At 34.8% G+C, this 25,352-nt stretch overlaps 1 protein-coding gene and 2 pseudogenes across 1 annotated transcript; 2 read left to right on the plus strand and 1 right to left on the minus strand.

Moving 5' to 3' along the window:
* Window positions 1-2,614: 2,614 nt before the first annotated feature.
* Window positions 2,615-6,950, plus strand: LOC117912975 (probable LRR receptor-like serine/threonine-protein kinase At4g36180). The gene has a single exon (XM_034827800.1). It carries the CDS (start codon window positions 2,812-2,814, stop codon window positions 6,220-6,222), a length of 3,411 nt encoding a protein of 1,136 aa, XP_034683691.1. The 5' UTR covers window positions 2,615-2,811; the 3' UTR covers window positions 6,223-6,950.
* A 6,223-nt stretch (window positions 6,951-13,173) lies between these two features.
* LOC117913308 lies at window positions 13,174-14,875 on the plus strand (annotated as a pseudogene).
* A 1,463-nt stretch (window positions 14,876-16,338) lies between these two features.
* On the minus strand, window positions 16,339-21,849 carry LOC117913486 (annotated as a pseudogene).
* Between the last annotated feature and the right edge of the window lie 3,503 nt (window positions 21,850-25,352).

Consider the following 25,352-nt stretch of genomic DNA (forward strand, 5'->3'; position numbering starts at 1 on the left):
AATATTATCCAAATTTTACCATAATAAAATATTTATATTTCCATTTTTAAATCTAATTGTGAGTTCAATTTACAAAATTTAAATTATGTCATCATTGCATAACCATAACCATAACCTCACAATTGAACATCTAGTAGAACAAAATCCTCAATTATATACTTCATTATTACTTTGTAACCCATGTTTCATAATTTAATAATATGCCACCTAATTCTTTTTTAGTAGCATTCAATTCGATTTGTAAATTTTTTTCCCCATATATATATATAATAAGTATATGATTAAACTAATATTAATTCCACCAGCGAGCCCAAGAGAGTCTAGGCTTGGACCGAAAAGTTTAAGCTAACAGATCCAACATGTGGGCCGGTTAATTCATGGCCATGGCCCAATGCCAAAAGGCTGTCACAAGCGTGGTTGTAGACAGCATATTATTACCCGGAAACCGAAATTTTCTATTCCCCCACCATGATCTTGGAAAATCCAAGCCCACTGATATCGAGGAACAAACATTTTACCCAGTTGGGGAAAGATGATATGACCTGATTGATAAGCATAATTGGTTGGGATAAAGGGCAAAAAGTCTGCTAGATTTTTCATGATAGGCATGTCTACTCAGTACATGAGTGGGGTACCAAAATTTGCTTTCGATTTGTTTGTTTTCCTAATTTGTTCTGATTAGGCTTGATGAATTGTACTTAGCCTTTGATAGAGATAACCCAACAAACAACCCAAGAAAGGGAGAATAAGTCCCAGATTGCTGCCCCACGGGACTAAAATGTGTCCAATTTATGAAACGTCAGTATGGGGGGGACTACCGCCCTTTACTTTTATTAGCTGTGTGGTTGCTGCCCTATGGCTATGATTCATGTTAAATGATCAATTAAAGTAATAAGGTTCACTCCGTGGTTGAATAGGTGGGAAAGGCCGAAAGGGCCTTTACTGTTGTATTCTTCAAAAGTAGGACAGTGCAACAACTAAAACTACCCCAGGGAGGATTAGTTAACTGGCACACTAGTCCAGCAAAGCTGCGTTAAGGTTCCAGCGCTGCCGCTGGGTAGCTTTCAAGTTTCAGCAACACTAAGATAATGCGTAGTATGATGCCAGTGGGCGAGTATTAAATAATCTCTGGATCTTTGGTTCTTTTTTTCACTTGGGATGGTGCGTTTGGTCACTTTTATCAGTGGCATCATTTAGATGGAGATGGGGAAAGCGCAGAAGCGAGCAGTGGTTAAGAATTGGGTGAGTCCAAGGACGATTGGTGGTCCAACCTTCCGAACTACTGCAAAAATGTGCCTAGAACTAACTCACTTCCGCACTAGGATTTCATGGTCTTTTTCCATTGTGTCCACCCTATAAAGCTATTCATGGAAACAAGGACCATTTAATTTAAAAGCTTCGATATGCATATGGGTAAATTTCTGTCAGTATCTCCCTGTTTCCATCACCATCACCTGCTGCAAGTTGCAAAATTAGGCGGGGGGTTGTTCCATGAAAAAGCTCCCATGCTCCTAAGTCAAAATTGATCTGAAAATCAACCCAGGCTTTTCTTGGACATTTTTTACATGTCTCTTTCGCTCTTACTCTCCCCCCTTTTTCTCATAGCTCCAGTCCAGAACGAAAGAGGCATCTGAAAAGGGTTGAGAGAAAAGCATACCTTGATTCCGGGTCTTGGGCGGCAGACTTTATTAGAAACTCAAAAACACCAATTACAAAGACATCTTACAAATTAGGTGATCTTATATGCTAAAGGGAGGGGATTAAATGAATTTGAAGCTACAACAAATTGGGTCAGAATGTCAAAACCAGTGATGGTAAGTCAGAATGGTCAGGAGATTTGGTCAAGTTGTTAATAATTTGTCTGATAAGTCATAACACCTGTTATCCATAGGGTGTTGAAAAATTTAATCTAGAAGTTTAAATGTGGAGGCAGCCCCAGTAGCAAAAATTAATTCAAATTTGTGGTGGATTTGTGTTATGTATGATTGGTGCCATTGGTTCTATTTGCATTAGTCAAAACGTCGGGACCATTCTTTGGCCCACCCCAACTCTTTGCCCTCCCTTCGATGGATCCGCCTCTTTAAATTTAAACCAAGAGCATGTTTACTTCACGTACTTTATACTTTCAAACTTAGAATTCAAAAGAATATGATTATAATCTTCCTTTTTTCTCTTCACATGCCATTTGACATTTTTTGACCATTAAATCAAATCAAAAGATTTTGAAAGCCAATAAAAAAATCCAAGTTTGAAAAAACATTTAGATGAAATAATAAGGCCGAAAGAAGAAGAAAAGATAAAAACATGGCATTTTGACGTGGCAACAAAGCCTTTGAATGATGGCTGTCTGCATATTTAGTGTTTAGTGGAAGCTTCCTTTCCTACAAAATCAATTAAGATGAAAATTGAAGAAAATATTTTTAAAAATAATGTTAAAATCAATTGATGAGGGGAGTATTCAAATCCTAGGGTGAAGAATGGGCAGTGAGCAGTGATGAGTTTTGCACAAAGGTTAAAAGAAGGGCAGGGATAAGATCAGAGCAGGGCTCAATGATTCAACCCATATGAGGTTAAAAAGTGGGAAAGCGCTACACCATACACTCACTATTTGAAAAGTGTTTGCTCAAAGGGTTTTGGGGAAGGGAGAAGCCCAGGAGAATCCCCACCACCTCTCTCTCTGTGGGACTCTGACCAATGCACACTCTGCCGCAGCATATGGCAACGCCTCTCCCTTCTTCCTCCCGATCACTGCTATCATACGCTTCCAAAAACCTCAACCAACCCACTGCACACCACCACTAAATTTTCATTATGCCATTGCTGCTATCCATGGCTGTGACACTAACTCCTCTTTTCTTCCTCATGCTTATCTTCACCCCCTTCTTATCTTGCGCTCAACGGAGTGCTGAAACTCTGGCTGAGATTGAAGCGCTCACGGCTTTCAAACTCAATCTTCATGATCCGCTTGGAGTGTTGAACGGCTGGGATTCGTCAACGCCGTCTGCTCCATGCGACTGGCGTGGTGTGGGCTGCAGCAGTGGCCGAGTAAGCGACCTCCGCCTCCCTCGTCTACAACTAGGCGGTCGACTCACTGATCACCTTGGTGACCTGACCCAGCTGCGCAAGCTCAGTCTCCGTTCCAACGCCTTCAATGGTACAATCCCTTCTTCCCTCTCCAAATGCACTCTCCTTCGTGCCGTCTTCTTACAGTACAACTCATTCTCCGGCAATCTTCCGCCGGAGATCGGCAACCTCACCAATCTTCAAGTCTTCAATGTTGCCCAGAACCTTCTCTCCGGTGAAGTTCCCGGCGATCTTCCTCTGACTCTGCGATACCTGGATCTTTCATCCAACTTATTCTCTGGTCAAATTCCAGCGAGTTTTTCTGCCGCATCCGATCTTCAGCTCATCAACCTCTCGTACAACGACTTCTCCGGAGAGATTCCAGTGACCTTCGGCGCGCTTCAACAGCTTCAGTACCTCTGGCTTGATTACAATTTTTTGGACGGAACTCTACCTTCGGCGATCGCCAACTGCTCAGCCCTAATACATTTGAGTGTGGAGGGCAACGCGCTTCGGGGCGTAGTCCCGGTAGCGATTGCGTCTCTGCCGAAGCTTCAAGTGATTTCGCTTTCGCACAATAATCTCTCTGGTGCGGTCCCATCTTCTATGTTCTGCAACGTTTCTTCGCTTCGGATCGTTCAGCTAGGGTTTAATGCGTTCACGGACATTGTCGCGCCCGGGACAGCGACGTGTTCTAGTGTTCTGCAGGTTCTGGATGTTCAACAGAATCTGATGCACGGCGTGTTTCCTTTGTGGTTAACATTTGTCACTTCCTTAACAATGCTGGATGTTTCAGGTAACTCCTTCGCCGGCGCGCTTCCTGTTCAGATCGGAAACCTCTTGAGGTTGCAGGAACTAAAGATGGCTAATAATTCGTTAGACGGTGAGATTCCGGAGGAGTTGAGGAAGTGTAGTTATTTGCGTGTTCTTGATCTTGAAGGAAATCAATTTTCAGGGGCGGTTCCTGCGTTTTTGGGTGATCTGACAAGCTTGAAAACTTTGTCCCTTGGGGAGAATCTCTTCTCCGGTCTTATTCCACCGATTTTTGGTAAGCTCTCACAGCTAGAAACCTTGAACTTGAGGCACAACAATTTGTCCGGAACGATACCGGAGGAGCTATTGAGATTGAGTAACTTGACTACATTGGACCTAAGCTGGAACAAGCTTTCGGGTGAAATTCCAGCAAATATTGGGAATCTGAGTAAGCTACTTGTTCTGAATATTAGTGGTAACGCATATTCAGGGAAGATTCCTGCAACGGTGGGAAATTTATTCAAGCTAACGACCCTTGATTTGAGCAAGCAGAAACTTTCTGGTGAGGTGCCGGATGAGCTTTCAGGCTTGCCCAATTTGCAACTTATTGCTCTCCAGGAGAACATGTTATCTGGGGATGTTCCTGAAGGTTTCAGTAGCTTAGTGAGTCTGCGTTATTTGAACCTCAGTTCCAATTCCTTTTCCGGTCATATTCCAGCCACCTTTGGCTTTCTTCAGTCAGTGGTTGTTCTTTCATTGTCTGAAAATCTTATAGGTGGGTTGATTCCATCAGAGATAGGCAACTGCTCCGAGCTCAGAGTCCTTGAACTGGGATCAAATTCTTTGTCGGGTGACATTCCAGCTGATTTTTCTCGTCTCTCGCATCTGAATGAGCTTAATTTGGGTAGGAACAATTTAACAGGTGAAATCCCTGAAGAAATCTCAAAATGCTCGGCACTAACTTCTCTGTTGCTGGATACTAATCATCTTTCTGGTCACATTCCAAACTCATTGTCTAATTTGTCAAACCTAACAACACTGGATCTCTCTACAAACAACTTGACTGGGGAGATTCCGGCAAATCTTACACTGATCTCTGGCTTGGTAAACTTCAATGTCTCGCGAAATGATCTAGAAGGAGAGATTCCAGGACTACTGGGTTCTCGATTCAACAATCCATCTGTCTTTGCCATGAACGAAAACTTATGTGGGAAGCCCCTGGATAGGAAATGCAAAGAAATAAACACGGGTGGTAGGAGGAAGAGGCTGATTCTGTTATTTGCTGTGGCCGCAAGTGGAGCTTGCCTCATGGCATTATGCTGCTGCTTCTATATTTTCAGCCTCTTGAGGTGGCGCAAGAGGCTCAAAGAGGGGGCTGCGGGGGAGAAGAAAAGGAGCCCTGCGAGGGCAAGTTCAGGAGCCAGTGGGGGCCGTGGCAGCACTGATAATGGTGGACCAAAGCTTGTTATGTTCAATAACAACATCACACTTGCAGAAACAAGTGAAGCAACAAGGCAATTTGATGAGGAAAATGTGCTGAGCAGAACGCGATATGGTCTAGTTTTCAAGGCTTGCTACAATGATGGAATGGTTCTCTCAATTCGCCGACTCCCTGATGGACTGCTAGATGAAAACACATTCCGCAAAGAGGCTGAAGCACTAGGAAAAGTGAAACACCGTAACCTAACTGTCCTCCGCGGCTATTATGCTGGAGCATCTGATGTCAGACTCCTGGTTTACGATTACATGCCCAATGGAAACCTCGCAACCCTCCTACAAGAAGCATCCCACCAAGATGGTCATGTCCTCAATTGGCCAATGCGCCACCTTATTGCACTTGGAATCGCTCGGGGCTTAGCATTTTTACACACAGCTTCCATGGTTCATGGCGACGTCAAGCCACAAAACGTCCTATTTGACGCGGATTTTGAAGCCCATTTATCAGATTTCGGTCTCGACCGGCTGACAATTGCTGCCCCAGCAGAAGCTTCCACTTCCTCCACATCTGTTGGCACGCTAGGGTATGTCTCCCCGGAAGCAGTCCTAACAGGGGAAACCACAAAGGAATCAGATGTTTACAGCTTCGGCATTGTCTTGCTGGAACTTTTGACCGGAAAAAGACCTGTGATGTTTACACAAGACGAAGACATAGTGAAGTGGGTCAAGAGACAATTGCAAAGGGGTCAAGTCTCAGAACTGCTTGAGCCAGGACTCCTAGAACTCGATCCCGAATCATCAGAATGGGAAGAGTTCTTGCTGGGAGTGAAAGTGGGTTTGCTTTGCACCGCACCAGACCCTCTCGACCGACCCACCATGGCGGACACAGTGTTCATGCTAGAAGGTTGCCGTGTCGGACCCGATATTCCGTCGTCGGCCGATCCCACATCCCAACCCTCGCCGGCATGAAAAAATAACAATTTTTATTCGAAATTGTAACAGTAGGTTTAGTCTTATTTTTAATTTATTTCTCTATTATTTTAATTTTGTTTTACGCTCTGTTGCCGGCTGGTGATGTTGATGGAGGGGGGAGGGGATGAGGTTTGAGTAACAGTCAACAATTTCGGTCAACGATTGGGAGAGGCGCGGTGAAAGTGGACGAAAGTAGGCAGGGTGGGGCCCAGCATCAGCTAATTTCCCGCCAAGGAAAGGAGCAGAGAGAACTTCTCTCGTTGCGTCACGTGGCCGTAACTAGCTCACTTTAGCAAAAAAAGTAGCCGTTAATGTTGTGGGGCCAGAGCGACACCCTGGCAAACAAACAAACAAATACGACTGTCTTTTCCCAGAGGAGGCATCAATATTCGTAACCGCGTGAGTTACAGCTTCAAGGTGTTTTTTATCTCAGCTGCTGCCACGTCGGTTTCTGCGCTGTCCCATCCCAAATTTTCAGGTCCCACAGGCCGATGGGTAAAGAGAGAGAAGGGGGGGAAAATGGTGGCCTACAGCACAAATTACTTTGAACTTTTTGTGGGACAGGGATTCTATTGAAATGTGTATCTGTTTTTGTCATCTAATCTTCATTTTTTTCTGAGGACATACACGTCGGTTGCGACTGTTTTCGTTTGGTTTTTTGAGGGAGTCAATCACTTTTTTCAAATCCAAATCCAGTTGGGCTTCGTCCTCGATGCATGAAGGCAACAGGCAGGTATATGAAAAGATTCTCCTTAAATGGCATAAAAAAAAAACAACAACAGTATGAGGTGAGTATTAAGTAGGGATGACATTGAGAAGTGGACAAGTGTTGTCAAATCTGGAGCAGTGACCGTTAAGCATCCTCCATCCTCCCATATTCATTCGTTCATTTTCACCGCTTGCCGAATATAATAATAATGTCATTGGAATTGATGTTTTTGGCCAACTCCACCAAGAACGCTTCATTATAACTTGCACTTGAATGAGTCTTGTCAGATCTTTGGGTTGACATTTGCTGGGAGGCCACTACTCGGAGTTAATGAGTCTCGCTTCAAACCCCCTCCCCTTTTGCCATTAAATTATACACTTTTGAGCAATTTTGAAAATCTACTTATTCTCTCACATCCTTTTATCTTTTATTTTATTTTTATAAAAAATAAAATGATGGTTTTAATATAAATTTAAAAATCTAAAAACTGCATTTTGCTATATTTTCTAATATTTATTTTTAAAAATTGTTTTTACCAATAAAAAATGGTTTTTTAATATTTTATAAAAATAAGAGTATTCGACCATTCGTTTTTTAAAAGTAAAAGACAAAAAAATTGTTTGTATAAGTTTTTTTTTTTAAATAATTTTTCTATTAAATTTTATAAAAATATTGTAAATTCAATTTATATAATATTAGTTAAATTCAATTTAAGTTTTATTAAAAATAAAAATAGTTTTATAATTATAAATAAATTAAAAAAAAATAATTTTTTGGTAGAACTATAATAAAAACATAAATTATTTTTTGTATTAAAAAAATTCTATTTTAGTATATGTAAGAAAAACATGGATATTAGTATAATTGATTTTTTTTTTTTTTGGGTAAAAATGAATAATAATTATTGTTAATAATATTTTTATTTAAAATGAATAATGAATGAAGTTGAATGAAAAGAGTAACAAGCCAAGTTTTTCATTGCATGCAAATGTTAATTTCTCAATTATGAATATGGTAATTTAGAATGCACATGTCAATCTCATAATATATTCTGATATTACCAACCCCAAACACAAGTTTCCGTTAACTTAATATGCAATTAATAGGATAGATGAAAGCTAATAGCAATAGGTATTCTGAATAAAGACACCATGATATCTCTTGGGATTGAGATAATGTGTTTTCTTGGGTGATCCTTAGGAAGTGTGTTTATGGAAACTATGGTTATAGTAGTCCTTAAGTGGAACTTGACATGGGCTCTTTGAGAGTTAAGATATGTCAATTAAACACATAAGAGAAGGATTTGTAACTCAAGAATGATAGAGGTAGTTTTGAAAGACTGATAGCTTTCACCTTGTTAGACTATGAACACCAGTTCATGAGGAGATTGAACACAATGGATAGCAAGTCATGGACGTAAGCACTTGGTGTTTCGTTGTTATTTATATAGAATGCTGAAGTTCAGTTGATTCTCTATAGTGAGATGTTGAATCAACCTTATAATTAGATTTTGAGGGAACCAATATTCCTATGTGTTCCAATGATTCCCCGTTTTGAACTCATATACCTTGTTGGTATGGAATATGAGAGTCAAATTGACACTAGGTTCACTTGTATGCATAAGGGCATTTTAGTAATTACGTAAGGTTGCATAGGAGTAAGTGAATAAGGTCTCTACATTGGATTAATTGATTAATCAGTAGGTCTTATTGAATTAATTAATCAATTAGAACCTATTTTGGGTTATATTAAGTGACCTAAGCCCATATAGGCTCAAATCACTTAAGCCCACTTAGGAACCCTATAAATACCCTATAGGGGTTAAGGTTTTTATAACTTTTGTCTTCCACCATCTAGAAAGATAGAGGGTCATAGCCTCCACCTTATTTTCCTTCTCATTGGAAGTGTGCCAAGATCAAGGTTAGAGTCATCGGGCAAAAGACTTCGGAATTACGAGACTTTTGTGATTTTGATCTTCATCTTCACCATTCGGGTTTACGAGACTTCTGCGATTTTGATCTTCATTTTCACCATCTGGATTTGATTTGGAAATATTCGAATATGAGGTATGATTTTCGTTAGCACTTTGTGAATCCTTTTAAATAATAAAAATGTTATTTTTCTACTGTGTATAGGATTTAGAAAAAGTTTAGGATAGTTATGCATGTTTCTAACTTGATTCGGACTTGGGAAATGGAGAGATCCGGGTTTTTCCCTTCATAACATTGAATTTTTTGTTTTTTTTATATTGACATTTTTTTTCTTTTTCTTTTTTACTATTATTATAAACTAGAAAAGAAAAAAACACATTCGTTATCATTTTTAATTTGGTTAAAGGGCATAGAATCATCAAATATAAATGTTTCTTATATTATTCTTATTTTTTTCTTATTTGCCCTCAAATTTTCTTGTTTCTTATGTCAGTCTTGTTCCTTTACTTATTTGCTAATATGGTTTACATCGGAACAAGCATATTATAAGTACAAAAAAAAAAAAAAATGGACCATGATGTTAGATACACTTCATTTTTCCATTTAATTAGCACAAGAAATCACCTAAAGAATAACCTAGCTCTAATATCACTTGATGAGAAAAAAAATGCATAAATAATAATCATTTTGTACACAAAATGATAGCAATGAAATAAAAATAAACATTTTCCCTTTTTGTATAATTATATAGGCATATGATAATTTTGAAATATTTAACAAATAAATAGGTAAATAAGAAAAATCAAGACATCGAATTTTTCTTTGGAAAAAACCATCCAATGTGAAAAGAAAAAAAAAAACCATTAGACCTAGCTTGGTTAGAAAATTTTTCATTATGAAAATAATGGACAAATCAATTCTTGTCTATCAATTCTTGTCTAAAAAACACTAGAGAGATTTACAATGACCAATAGGAAAAAAACTAATATTGGATTATGTACACAAAGCCAAATAACCCACACTATTTTTTCTATTTATTTTTCTTTTTTTTCTAAGTTTTCGTGCAATATCTGTGCGGCTGACCATATATATATAGACTCACAACAATCTACATACGCTAGAAATGAGATAAAAAAGATTCAAATGTATTGCAACATAAAACTAAAAAACTTTGAAGTGATATGGAAAAGATGTGTACTGAAATAATGTCTAATTTCATAAAAATATTTTGTAACTATTTTTTCCTCATTTGATGTAATAATATATATATATATATATATATATATATATATTATAGGAAATTCATGTACTGAGGGTTAAGTTAGAGCTACAAAGTATGATGTTATAAAATATTATTGGGGTACACTTGTTTCTTGTATTATTCTTATTTTTTTTTATTTGCCCTCAATTTTTCTTATTTCTTATAGTAATTTTGTTCTTTTACTTATTTGCTAATGTGGTTTACATCGGAACAAGAATATTATAAGTAAAGAAAAATATGCACCATGATATTAGATACACTTCATTCCTCCATTTAATTAGCACAAGAAATCACCTAAAGCATAACCTAACTCTAATATCACTTGATGAGAAAAAAATGCATAAATAATAACTATTTTGAACACAAAATGATAGCAACGAAATAAAAATAAATATTTTCCCTTTTTGTGTAATTGTATAGGCATATGACAATTTTAAAATAATTAACAAATAAATAGGTAAATAAGAAAATTCAAGACATAGGAATTTTTGTTTGGAAAAAACTATCCAATATGAAGAAGAAAAAAAAACCATTAGACCTAGCTTGGTTAGAAAAATTTTCATTATGAAAATAATGGACAAATCAATTCTTGTCTAAAAAACAATAAAGATTTACAATTACCAATAGGAAAAAAAAGTACTATTGGATTATGTACACAAAATCAAATAACCCACACTATTTTTTCTATTTATTTTTCTTTTTCTTCTAAGTTTTCGTGCAATATATGTGCGGCTGACCATATATATATAGACTCACAACAATTTACATTCGCTAGAAGTGAGATAAAAAAAATTCGAATGTATTACAACATAAAACTAAAAAACTTTGAAGTGATATGAAAAAGATGTGCAATGAAATAAGGTCTAATTCATAAAAATATTTTGTAACATTTTTTTTCTTCCTTTGATGTAAGAATATATATATATATATATAGGAAATTCATGTACTAAGGGTTAAGTTAGAGCTACAAAGTATGATGTGATAAAATATTATTGAGTACACTTGTTTCTATTAGAGCTATGTATCATGACTTGCTCCAAATGACCCTCCCCTTGAGCTTATATAGGTGGATAAGAACATATTCGTTATCATTTTTAATATGGTTAAAGGGCATAGAATCATCAAATATAAATGTTTCTTGTTTCTTGTATTATTCTTATTTTTTTCTTATTTGCCCTCAATTTTTCTTGTTTCTTATGCCAGTCTTGTTCCTTTACTTATTTGCTAATGTGGTTTACACCGGAACAAGAATATTATAAGTACAAAAAAAGATGCACCATGATATTAGATACACTTCATTCCTCCATTTGATTAGCACAAGAAATCACCTAAAGAATAATTTAGCTCTAATATTACTTATGAGAAAAAAAAATGCATGAATAATAACTGTTCTGAACACAAAATGATAGCAACGAAATAAATATAAACATTTTCCCTTTTTGTGTAATTATATAGGCATATGACAATTTTGAAATATTTAACAAATAAATATGTAAATAAGAAAAATTAAGACATCGAATTTTTGTCTGGAAAAAACCATCCAATGTGAAGGAAAAAAAAAATCATTAGACTTAGCTTGGTTAGAAAATTTTTCATTATGAAAATAATGGACAAACCAATTTTTGTCTAAAAAACACTAGAGATTTACAATTACCAATAGGAAAAAAAAAACTACTATTGGATTATGTACACAAAGCCAAATAACGCACATTTTTTTTTCTATTTATTTTTCTTTTTCTTCTAAGTTTTCGTGCAATACCTGTGCAGCAGACTATATATATATATAGATTCACAACAATCTACATACGTTGGAAGTGAGATAGAAAATATTCGAATGTATTGTTTTTTCATTTAAACTATAGTAGCAATTCCATGTCAGGTATTTTGACTCAATCTCAACAAACAATAATACAAGAAGATCATTTTTCTCTCTTGCAACATGAAACTGAGAAACTTCGAAGTGATATAGAAAAGATGCGCAGTGAATTAAGGTTTGGTTTCACAAAGATACTTTGTAACAATTTTTTCCTCATATGATGTAAGGATAAATATTTTTTATACTTCTTCAATAGGACAATGACATGCATTGTAACACAAGTATGAAATTGACGAAGTCATTGCTATGATAAGGGCTGAGTTAGCAAATCAAAATGCAGAAACTAATAAGGTGAGTATCATGTGTAGCTGAGAAATGTTTTTCATTACTTGGATATCTATGAGGTTCAATCTTTGTTTTTGTTTTCTAACAACCATTATTTTGTCAATTTCATACTTGTGTTACAATGCATGTCATTGTCCTATTGAAGAAGTATAAAAAATATTTATCCTTACATCATATGAGGAAAAAATTGTTGCAAAGTATCTTTGTGAAACCAAACCTTAGTTCACTGTGCATCTTTTCTATATCACTTCGAAGTTTCTCAGTTTCATGTTGTAAGAGAGAAAAATGATCTCCCTGTATTATTGTTTGTTGAGATTGAATCAAAATACCTGACATGAAATTGCTACAATAGTTTAAATGAAAAAACAATACATTCGAATCTTTTCTATCTCACTTCCAACATATGTAGATTGTTGTGAATCTATATATATATAGTCTGCTGCACAAGTATTGCACGAAAACTTCGAAGAAAAAGAAAAAAAAAAAAAAGGTGTGCGTTATTTAGCTTTGTGTACATAATCCAAGAGTAGTTTTTTTTTTTTTTTTTTTTTTTTTTTTTTTTTTTTTTTTTCTATTGCTAATTGTAAATCTCTAGTGTTTTTTAGACAAGAATTAGTTTGTCCATTATTTTCATAATGAAAAATTTTCTAACCAAGCTAGGTCTAATGGGTTTTTTTTTTCCTTCACATTGGATGGTTTTTACCAGACAAAAATTCGATGTCTTGATTTTTCTTATTTACCTATTTATTTGTTAAATATTTCAAAATTGTCATATGCCTATATAATTACACAAAAAGGGAAAATGTTTATTTTTATTTCATTGCTATCATTTTGTGTTCAAAACAGTTATTATTTATGCATTTCAATATATATATATATATTTCTAATGGCATGATTTGCGGCTTGTAGGTACGCCGGGAAAATTGGCACGGTTTCAGGAATCGGGACTGCTCTCTACAAATTCAAAGCGTTTAGTGTGGAGGGGAAATCTAATACCACCTCTGCGATGCAGTTCTTAGCTTCTTTATCTTCTTTTTCTTCGCCTTCTGGATATTGCAGAAGATCTGATTATCGGCCGTTTTCTCAGTTCGTGAAGTCTAACGGAGGGCGATTTTTCCTAGTTGACACATTGGCTCTGGTAATCATATTCATATTTTCTTTGCTGTTTCAGTTTTTAGTTATAGTCTTGATTTGCATTTTTGTTTTCCAAGAAAGTAAAAAAATGATATTTAAATTGTATTTCCAAGAATTATGGAAATCAGATTTAGGCTCATTTTTCAGTGTAGATTTTATTTTATAGTATGGCAACTAAAGAAAAGTTATATGATTCAAGAATGTAATTTCTATTACTTCTCTGCAACCAAATTAAGCAAAGAGTTTAATCTCGGATGGAATTCGAGAATCGCTAATGACATGGTTTCTTGTCTCAGGTTAGAAAATTAGAAGCTGAGGGCATACCGTCAAAACATGCTAAGGCCATAACATCTACCATAATTGAAGTCTTGAATGACAGTTTGGAGAATGTGGCTCAGTCCTTGGTTTCTAAGGGCGAAATACAGAAAGTAAGGTTTATTGATTCTGGGGTGCCTGTAGGTCCATGGCTTGTTATGCTCCATGTTTATATATAAGACATTTCAACAGCTTTAGGCTTTTATAATTACAATGTTAAATTTCATTTTCTGGTATTGTCAATTCACATGCATTCATGTTGCCTACAGATTGAAATGACTCAAGAATCCAATTTGTCCAAATTCAAATCTGAAGTTGAAAGCTCTCAGGTACTGGCTTATTTAGCAAGTGATAACCTTTTTCATGCCATTAGAAATATATATATATATATATATATATATATATATATATATATATATATATATATATATATATATATATATATATATATATATATATTAAAATGCATAAATAATAACTGTTTTGAACACAAAATGATAGCAATGAAATAAAAATAAACATTTTCCCTTTTTATGTAATTATATAGGCATATGACAATTTTGAAATATTTAACAAATAAATAGGTAAATAAGAAAAATCAAGACATCGAATTTTTGTCTGGTAAAAACCATCCAATGTGAAGGAAAAAAAAAAAAAAACCATTAGACCTAGCTTGGTTAGAAAATTTTTCATTATGAAAATAATGGACAAACTAATTCTTGTCTAAAAAACACTAGAGATTTACAATTAGCAATAGGAAAAAAAAACTACTATTGGATTATGTGCACAAAGCCAAATAACGCACACTTTTTTTTTTCTATTTATTTTTCTTTTTCTTCTATGTTTTCGTGCAATACTTGTGCAGCAGACTATATATATATAGATTCACAACAATCTACATATGTTGGAAGTGAGATAGAAAATATTTGAATGTATTGTTTTTTCATTTAAACTACATTAGCAATTCCATGTCAGGTATTTTGACTCAATCTCAACAAACAATAATGCATGGAGATCATTTTTCTCTCTTGCAACATGAAACTGAGAAACTTCGAAGTGATATAGAAAAGATGTGCAGTGAACTAAGGTTTGGTTTCACAAAGATACTTTGCAACAATTTTTTTCCTCATATGATGTAAGGATAAATATTTTTTATACTTCTTCAATAGGACAATGACATGCATTGTAACACAAGTATGAAATTGACAAAGTCATTGCTATGATAAGGGCTGAGTTAGCAAATCAGAATGCAGAAACTAATAAGGTGAGTATCACGTGTAGCTGAGAAATGTTTTTCATTACTTGGATATCTATGAGGTTCAATCTTTGTTTTTGTTTTCTAAAGTTTTTTCGGGTTGTCTTCTTTTTCTTAATCCTAGGAAATTCATGCACTAAGGGCTTAGTTAGAAGCTGCAAAGTATGATGTAATAAAATACCGCATAGGTACCCTTATTTCTATTTCAATTGTGAGTCTTGTTGTGATTCGCATCTTGATGTAAGGAGTCTAGCAAATCATGCCATTAGATATATATATATATATATATATATATATATATATATATATATTGAAATGCATAAATAATAACTATTTTGAACACAAAATGATAGCAATGAAATAATAATAAACATTTTCCCTTTTTGTTTAATTATATAGGCATATGACAATTTTGAAATATTTAACAAATAAATAGGTAAATAAGAAAAATCAAGACATCGAATTTTTGTCTAGTAAAAACCATGAATAATATATCCGGAGTGTGAGTGGTTTCATGATCTGCAAAACCTACATCTTCCTCATTCATTTTAAAATAATATATGTAATTTTATATATGAATAATATTTTGGAAAAACATATAAGAAATGAAATTATGAAAATAATAAATATAATGATAACATATGACATATTATCAATCAATAAGAATATTTTTATCGTTCACTAAATATCAATTTATCTTTTACCCCGACATTGAAAGAAATCAATATATATCAAAGTGAATTAGCGATGGATCAATCACCATTAATGAAATTTACTTTCATCTCTTCCCTTTTTTACTTTTCCCAACTTCATATCCATATTGATTAGATCTATAAAGTCAGAACTATGACACAATGAATTGTAACATGAGTTCATTAGCCATATCCTCTAAATGATAAACTTAAGGCAAAGAAAGGTCTGACAACCATTATTTTGTGAAGTATTACCATAAATGAGGTAACCCGAGGTTTTAGAAAAACATTAGAAATAAAAATAATTTAAAAAAAAATCAACAAACAAAAAATGAAATATAAAATCACAAAATCTAAATCTTAATGGAAAGGAAAAAAAAAATCAACAAAATAACTTCTCATATTTCCTTTTGGAATTGGAGAAAGCAAATCTATTTTGATTTTAACAACTAAAAAATCAAATATCAAATAATTTTTTTAATAAAAGAAAAAAAGTCTTTAAGTGAAAAAAAAAATTGATTTATAGAACTTCCACATGGATAATAGTAGCTTGTTATTTTTTCTATTCATAGTGTTAAAATAATGATATTTTAATCATTATATTAAAAAAATGATAGTCAATCTCTTTACACAAGATAAAATATATGTATTCCAATAAAAAAAAGCAGTCACATAGAAGGGCTCGAGAACCAAACTATGGAATCCCAAACAAATAATAAAATTGGGGGAAGCTCCAAAGCAACATGGGTAGTGGCCAAAATTTGGGTCAACGGTTTTCACAATCAAAAACTGAGCCACCCGTGCCCTTACAACTTGCCAAGTGAGCACTACGGCACTGCCAAAGAGTAACATACGGTTGGGCAATCCAGTATAAGCCTACTTATTTTCACAAGGAGAAAACGGATTTCCCATAGCCCAATCTCTTTGTTCATTTCAATTGAAAAGAAAAAAACCCCAATACATGACCTCCTAGTATTTTATCAAACCTGACTCTCTGTACATACCATTTTTTCTTCTAATTTAAATTAAAGTCGTTTACATTGTGTGATCATGCGAAAGCATCTGAAGCATCCATGTCTTCTGCAGCCTGTGAAGGATGACTACACAGCTAGTAGATATATGGAAGACAAGCACGGCGTTTGCGTGGATAGTCCTCAAACTTATGGAGGTACCACCTTTGTGTTTCTGCAGCTGCAAAGCCCAGATTTGCCACCTGCCAAATATAGTTACCAAGTAAATCCCAAGATTGGTTCAAATAGGAGTAAGATGTGTGGGTGGGGCTGGTTTATATATCTTAGAAGACTACTCTGCGGAGTTGAAGAGGAAATAAATACCACAAATACAAAAAGAAGCCAAATAGTGAAGTCAGCTCCCCCACTTGCAACCAATAAGCCTGCATATATAACCTGTGCAAAAGCAGGGCAAGCATGTATTAAGATGAGAACAGTTGGTATCCATGGCTATTGTCTAATGTTTATCTCAGGATATGTTGTAAAGGAAGTCCAGTTATGATTTGAATAGTAACCTAAGGGTAAACATCTTATAAGGGGAAACAATGAAGCCTGGAGAGAGAGAGAGAAATACCATCTCTGCCAAGTAATGTGGACTTGAAACAAGTTCAAACCAATCACCATGAGGAATTCGATATTCACCAGTTCTTTCTTTTCGTATTGAGCCCTGGCAAGGCCAGAAAATTGTGAATAGGACAATTATGTACAGAAACCATTACTCATTGCACTTTCTCTTCTCACCAGAGAAAATGAACTAAAATAAATGCCTACGAAAAGGTAATAAACAAAAGTCCAAGTTTTAACTTGAGAATAATTATCCTTAGCCCAAAAAAGGATAAAGACAAAATAATTTATGCTTAGTTTGGTTGTCAAAAAGGCAAAAGATAAAGAAAAAGTTTTAACATTCACATTTTTTTATACATTTCCTCATATGCATCACCAATCAACCAGAACATGAGTGTACGATGTTAAGGATAAAAAACCTAAGCTCCAAAATAAGATCAAGTGCTATTGTTCAGTGAATACTGCAGCTAAGAAAATTTTATGCTTGAATTGAATGGTCAAAACCCAATAATATCAAATTAGCAGTGAAAAAGTCAATACAAGGAATACACAAAAAAAAAGGTTTCGTAGAATGAGTATGCCAATGATATGGACAGACATTGCAAAAGCTGAATATGCAAGGATTGAAGTTTCATCTAGTTAATTCATAGTTGGTTTATTAGACAGACAGAAGTTCCTGAAATGGAAAATTCATTTATTAACCAGTGGTGCATTTTTAGAGAAAGAGTCAAAACAATCAGCAGATAAAAACAAGATGTGAGACTTACAAGAATTGCATGACATCGGCATTGATGAACCCAGCCCCAAATGAATATAGCTGCACCAATCCACTCAAACCATCCAAGTTTTGTAATAGGCTTCACATATCCCCACCAATCAGACCCAGTGATTGACAACAAATCTCTGTCTTCAACATTGATCTCAGCCACTTGATCAGCTGTAAAGTTAAAAACCTCTACAGCACAACAGGTGCAAAGAGAAAGGGGTGCTGCTATATAGAAACTAAAAAAATAAGGAAAAAAAAAAACATAAAAATCATAGTTCTGCATATAGGTCAAAGCAATAAGGTTAACACAATTAATAGACAGCAGTAAGAATTATACAAATATTGCTATTTATTCCAACATTACAGATTGATAACAGGGTCAGTCATTAATGTTCTAAAATCAATTCATGTAGTGTAATATTTGAAAGACATGACTAGAGCAGACTCATTGAAAGTTTGATGGGGATGAAATGAATATGAAGTGGGATATGAACATGTTCAACAAATTCAAAACCCAGTTTTTTTGGGTTTAAGTTCCATGCCAAAACTTTAAGGCCAGTTTGGGAACTGTTCTAAAAAACAGCTTTTTGTTCTCCAAAATAAAAAACATAGAAAACACGTTTGACAATAAACAATTATTTTATAAGAATAGAAAACAGAGTATTTTCAGAGAATATCTTTTAGTTGTTTTATGTTATTTTCACTTGTTTTCTGAGGGTTGATTTAAGAAATAATTATACAAATATGTAGAATAATTAAAAATAAAAAACTAGATATAAAAATTATTTTTAAAACATCTTTAAAAATAGGTTAAAAACATTTTAGGTTTCCAAATAGACTTTTGTTCTACAAAAATCAAATAACAGTTTTCAAAAATTGTTTTCAAAAACTATTTTTTAGAATTGTTTTTTTTAAAAAAACTACCAAACAGGTCCTTAATTTCTTACCATCATTGGAAAAAAGAAAAGAATACTCAGAGGAAAGCATTTTCTTTTGTTTGGTTGTTGGGAGAAAGAGGAAATAATATAGGGGTAAATGAGCAAGAGTTTTACTATCAGGTCTCTTTGTTTTCCTTATATAAATAGGAAGTAAGTCCAGGGGGTGATTTATAATCATGTTAAGTTTATCACGGATGAGCGATACTGCTGTCAAATTGGTGGCTCATCCAACACTTCTAGGTAGCAACACCCATCTAAGATGGGGACAACCTCTTGCGAAATCAAAATGGAAGTCATCAGTTCAAAAATTTTCAGTTTGTTCACAACTAATAGATTAAATCCTAGATCAACAAAGTAATCATACCATATAGTATCAAAACATTTATATGCCTCACATATTAAGTTTTTAATAATTCAAGAGGGTGTGCATGACCAAACAGAATAAATGGATAACTTGTTCATTTAGTCTGTTCACAATATTCTACAAGCAGAGGTCCTGATAGAAGCAGTGCAGTTTGCAAAAATCAGATATCAATGAAAGCCATGAGACATTGGAGTAGGTATTTTAATTTGCAAGAGCACTGACTCATTAATGTCAATCAGAGTTGAAAACTTAAGTTCCTGAAATTTGATATCATCTTGAACGGATAATGTCAATATCAGCAAGCTCCAACTGAATAGAAAATGTTCCAATAATTAGAACCCCATAAGATGATAGTGAAAAATAAGGGATCTTCTACCTTATGTTTGGTTCTTGGAAAATTTGAAGGAAAATGCAAGGAAAGAACTTAGAGATGAAAAATTGAAGAAAAGAAAAAGTAAAAGAAAATAAAAAAGTCATTATTTTTACATGTTTTTCAAACTCATTTCATTTATTTTTCCCCTTTTATATAAAGATTAAATAATTTAAAATTAAATAAGTTTCTAATTAATTTTAATTTTATTTGTTTTTCTTTTATGTTTTTCATGGTAAACCAAATGTGAAAAAATCATTTTCCTTAACATTTTTTTCTTTTTCTTAGTACTTTCATGGAACCAAACATTACAACATTTAAATATTATGACACAAGAATCTTCTTGATGGTTCTGCATTATAAAAAGAAGACAGTACACGCTTATGAGGATATCTCTGGAAAAATTAGCTGCTTTGGCAATGAAGGGGTTAAAGAAGCTTACTTGCACATTGCCAAGCAGAATAAAGACTTCACCAGTGCAAGAGCAGGACATAAAATGCAAATTTCCCACAATATGCAAACCATAATATGTACAAGGATAAAAAGTTCTCTTGAAAGTTGAAATAAAAACCATGTTCTCTTAATGAAATAGGTCATATTTTGCCTAGGGAGCATCAATCACCTAGATGTCATCTGGATGTCTCAGCTAAACTAGTTACAACAATAACTTAATAAGCAAAGGATGTAAAACTACCACATATCCAAACCCTGGAATCTAAACTATGGGGAGACTAATATACCAAAAAGCAGGAGTAGTAACAATATCCAAATTAGCCATAAATCAGAAAGCACCAAATACATTAATATACTCTAATGAAGACACCTGGTTGAATCACTTATAATACGATAATTGAAGTTATGATCAATTGAAGATTCATTCTAGCATGGGATTTACCAAACAATTAACTTATGGGATCCAGAAACTTTCATTCACAGCAGTCAACAATGGAATGATGGTAGAAGAAAAACCAGTAGCAATAACAACAAGAATCAAAGATTTTGAGAAACTCACAAAAGGCCAGTTAGATAGCCGAAAATGTGCATTCGGGCTGAACTGCTGTAGTTAAAGACATATAGCGTCTCATATAAACGCCTCATGACATGCAGTTCCATCAATAAAAGCAAAAACACGGGTCTCCATACCCTGTATCTGTGCTGTGCAGAGGTAGAACGAGACTTGTGCAGTGAAAGTATATGGGAACCTCCAGTCAAGTGGCTGGCAATGGTGGAGTAATCCAATGACACAGAATCCAATGGTGCCATTTTATATGCATAGTCCCATGTTGCAAGTAGCAAGATTGTCGTCCACACCACGGCCACCAAGTAAAATGCGAGAAAAAACTCTGTGGCACCGTCAACTTCTACACTTACAGAATTTTTTTTCTGTTGTCATTAACTTGACCATGATTGCAAAAGCAAAGCAACAGTTATGCTGGGAGATCATTCAACCAATCCTAAACAAATACTAAGGCTGCATTTGATTGGATGGAATTGAAAATTTGAAACTGGAAGTGAACGCCGCAATGAATTTTGATTTGAATTGAATTTAAATAACTCAAATCCACAAGATCAATTTCATTGGAAAATCAAGATTTTCAAATTCCACTTAGTTGTAATCCCAAATCAAACCCAATTCGAAACAACCAAAAGCAGCACCTTGAGACAGCGTAAGAAATTCTTAATCACTGAACAAAACACCGACAAAAATCACCAATTGAAGGAGCTCAGATAAAGGATACGCAGACATACTTGGGACGAAGATTGCCGAGTCTTGCCTCTACTTGCGAATCCTGACAAAACTCCATGAACGGGACTGAGCCGAGAAGAAGGGATTGAAGCGACCAATATGGGCAATGTTCCCGCAATCCACGCCGCTCTCAGAAGCCAAGCGAGTCCCACCTCCATTCTCCCATCACCTTCCATCAGAGAAACCTTCCAAACCCTACTGATAACTGTTAAGCACATTCAAACGACGTCGCTTAAACAGAGATACGAATGAACGTCACACGTCAGTGCTTTTGTTTGTTGACTTGGTTTGAAATTTGTGGATACAATCATACAAGTGAATTCTAGGCTGCTGAATCTGCACCGAAGGCGGTGCTGCTCGACACGTATCCCTAACAGGAGCGCCGCCGTTTCGTCCTCATTTACACAGATGTCAGCCCATCAGGCCAATTTCTAAACGCTTTCAGCACCAGGAAGGCAACCTTCATATTCGGATTAGGCCATACGTCTTTTGGGGCCCATTTTCGGTTGAGCTTACGTGATCAAATACTTGACAACCCCGGCCCAGTCTGTTCCCAAATGGGCTTAACCTATGCCCTATGGAATTTGGACTCTGCAGCCTATAATCGCAAAAAATGGGCCTGACCCACATCGACATTGGGCCTGGAAATACAATTCGATGAAGCTTTAATATACTCTTCTAAATTCCGAAAATTTATTGTTGAAAGAACAAAACCGAAAAAGCTCAAAAATTTTAGTAGGATTTTGTATATAATGACATGGGAAGAATTCAATGGATAGAAGAAATGGGTGGATGCTTAACAATCAAACATTGTCATTAGGTTTCGGATAAAAAGACGTGTACATGATTTTTATGCTTTTATGATTGCCATTAATCAAGCTCATAGCGCACAAATGTTGTTGAAACCCTAAAAGTTAGCTTTAACATTTTTTTTCTCATTGATTATGCTTATTGAGGATTGTATAATGAATTAAAGATGAGCAATTCTCATGTGTAACTTCCAGAAATTGCACACATTTTATTCTCGACACTATACCAGAAAAAAAAATTTTGAGCCCCACGTTCATTTTCAAACATTATGAATTGCATCTCAAGCCACGTACATGTTTGGGACAGTAAAAAAATAACAATGTAGTTGCAGCTAGCCCCATAGGAGCATCAATGGGGATAATTATAGGGGTACGTGGACATTCTAATGGGAGTGGTTCTGCTTTACACAACATTTGTGATGGGTCAATTCTGTTTCCTCTAGCTAGCATTTTAGATTTTTAGGTGTGTCTTATTCAGAATCATGGATGGGGGTCATTCTTAGGATCCATCATTTAATTTACCCATTTTTTAATGATGATTTCATTTCATTTTTTGGTTTGGTCATATATGTAATTTCAAACAGTTATGTACAATAAAAATGATCCCATGTTCACTGTGGCAACCAAATTAGTTGTTGAAGTCATTTGTCATAATAGAATTATTAGCCTTTTTAGGAATAAGGATAAATTAGTCATTTTATTTTATTTTTATGGTTAATGTTGTACTTATTTTTTCATGTTGGCATGGTTATAAGCCATATATTTTCTTATCTCCTCCTCTATGATTCCTGCCCTTTGAAAGTTCATAGCTCCATTTTATATTATTAAATTAAAGTATGATACTACTGAAATGGTTTTTTCTCGTAGTGTCATATCATATCTAAACCTTACTTCTTTGCCTATTCGAGGCATCGCCATATCGGGGTTATGGGATTCGAACCCAATTCTATCTTATGCAAATAATATTAATATCTTCCATGTGTGGCTTACTTAATAGAATTAATTGAGAAATTTATTTGAAAAAAAAAGAGACATAGAGCAAGTTTCACTATATCCCAACATTCATGAAGACTATGTTCGATTCCTAAAAATTGTGAGAAAAATGTAAAATCCGTGTGTCGATATGCTTGTAGATTTAATTGAAGAATTTATTTGAAAAAAAAAAAAAATTGACATAGAGTAAGTTTGCTGATATTCCCCTATTCACGAAAGCTTTGTTGGATTCCTAAAAATTGTGATTTAAAAAAAAAGTTTTAAGGTTAATAAATTATTTTTACAAATTAAAATTAATAAATTATTTCAACATGTTATTTATAACTTATATCATATATTTAAACTATTTAATATAAAGATTGAATAATTTGAAAATATATAAGTTTTTAATTAATTTTATTTTTATATTTTTTTTAATAGTGTAATCAAACATGAGAGAGAGAAAAAAAATCTAAAATGAATCTCATCAGAGGCAGGTGGCTAGCGATCGATATATGCACGATCCGTTTTTCAATTAGAAGCACTATGGCTGGCTCCCATATATTGGCATGAGATGGGGAAAAAAGGCTAAAAATGAAGAGCAAAAGCGGGTGCCCTACCATCATTGGGTTGACATAACACAAGTCTAATTGAGGTTAAACAAGGAAGCTTCAAGCATATACCAAGAAAATTCATGAGGAAGAAAAAGGTAGTGCAAGAAGAATCATAGCCTTTAACACAAAGCAGCGGAAAGAATATATAGCTTATCAGGGCCAAAAAAGAAAAAAGAAAAAAATGTCTAGAACCAAAAGAAGCATGTCTGTGCGACACAAGCAACAGATCTAAGGAGTCAATTCCAACGCGTTTATGATGAATGTGAGTTGGACCCCCCACTGAGAAAACTTAGAAAAGGTCTCTTCGACACGGGGCAGAGTCGGAGCCAACCCATTCTTCTAGCTATCATCTATCCACTGCAAGGACCCCTCTCACCTCACCTCCTCCCTTCTTACCATCATGCCTTTGTGTTTCCCATTCTTTCTCAATCAATGCCCCCATCGTCCTCACATTCATGCCTCAGCTCCAACCGAATCACTTCTTCATCAGTATCATACTTTTCATTAATCCTCCACCACTCAACCGCACTGATGTGCAGTCCACACACCAATCCCCATGCTACACATATTACCATATACATTACTTAAAATTTCATGGGCGTTTGCCTGCATTTCTTTCATCCATTGCTTTGCTCCCTAGAATCCATTTTCCTTTGCGACACCGTGTGTCATTGAAATTCACCCTCCAATACTCTCCCTTCCCACGTATTCCTTTCTCTTCTAATGATTCTATTATCAAAGCCACGGTTACCACAGATGCAACCATGCATTTGAGATTAATGTATTCTACATCTTTCAATCACTCACTGGCTTCTAAACCCTTATCATTCATTAATTAGCCGTAGGATGGCCACTCTAATTCACATGCTGATAATCAATCAATATCATCCCATACAATCACAAATTAATGCTTTAAATTTAAAAAAAAAAAAAACGACCAAGAAAAGATTGGCTTTGATTTATCATGTTTAATCAGTCTTTTTTATCTTAAGTGGAATGTTAGGAGTGACAAAAAGTACTTTTTTTTAACATAATTCTTCCTCCCTACTTTTTAAAAAATGATGGAATTAGTAGCTACAAGTAGAAGGGGGTGCGCAATGATAGTGCATGTTCTTAGAAAGAGCGAGGCTTGTGTTTCACACCTCGGTATAAAGGCTAAAGAGAGAAGTGAAGATGAAGAGTTTGGTCGAGACAATCGATTCAGCGTAGTTATAACTTACATGGTCATTTCCATTCACCAACCTCCATCAACCCATAAATTAAAAATACCAATCAGTAACAAACATTAAATTTTTCAGGGTAAGATGTTTGTTCTAGAGGTTACTGAGAGAGAGTTTGGAGGAGTGTCCATGTCAAAAGAGTTAAGATCCTAATAGGACCCCCAAGGATCTCCTTTTGCTGGTTACGCTAACGCTATCTCTACATTTTTTCTTTTTCTTTTAAATTTATTCTGAAGGTTACATTATACATTTAGCTTTGAGAGAAGGTGAGAGAGGCGGAGAGGGAGAGGGAGAG

Source organism: Vitis riparia, chromosome 4 (genome assembly GCF_004353265.1).
Source record: "Vitis riparia cultivar Riparia Gloire de Montpellier isolate 1030 chromosome 4, EGFV_Vit.rip_1.0, whole genome shotgun sequence".
Classification (NCBI taxonomy): domain Eukaryota; kingdom Viridiplantae; phylum Streptophyta; class Magnoliopsida; order Vitales; family Vitaceae; genus Vitis; species Vitis riparia.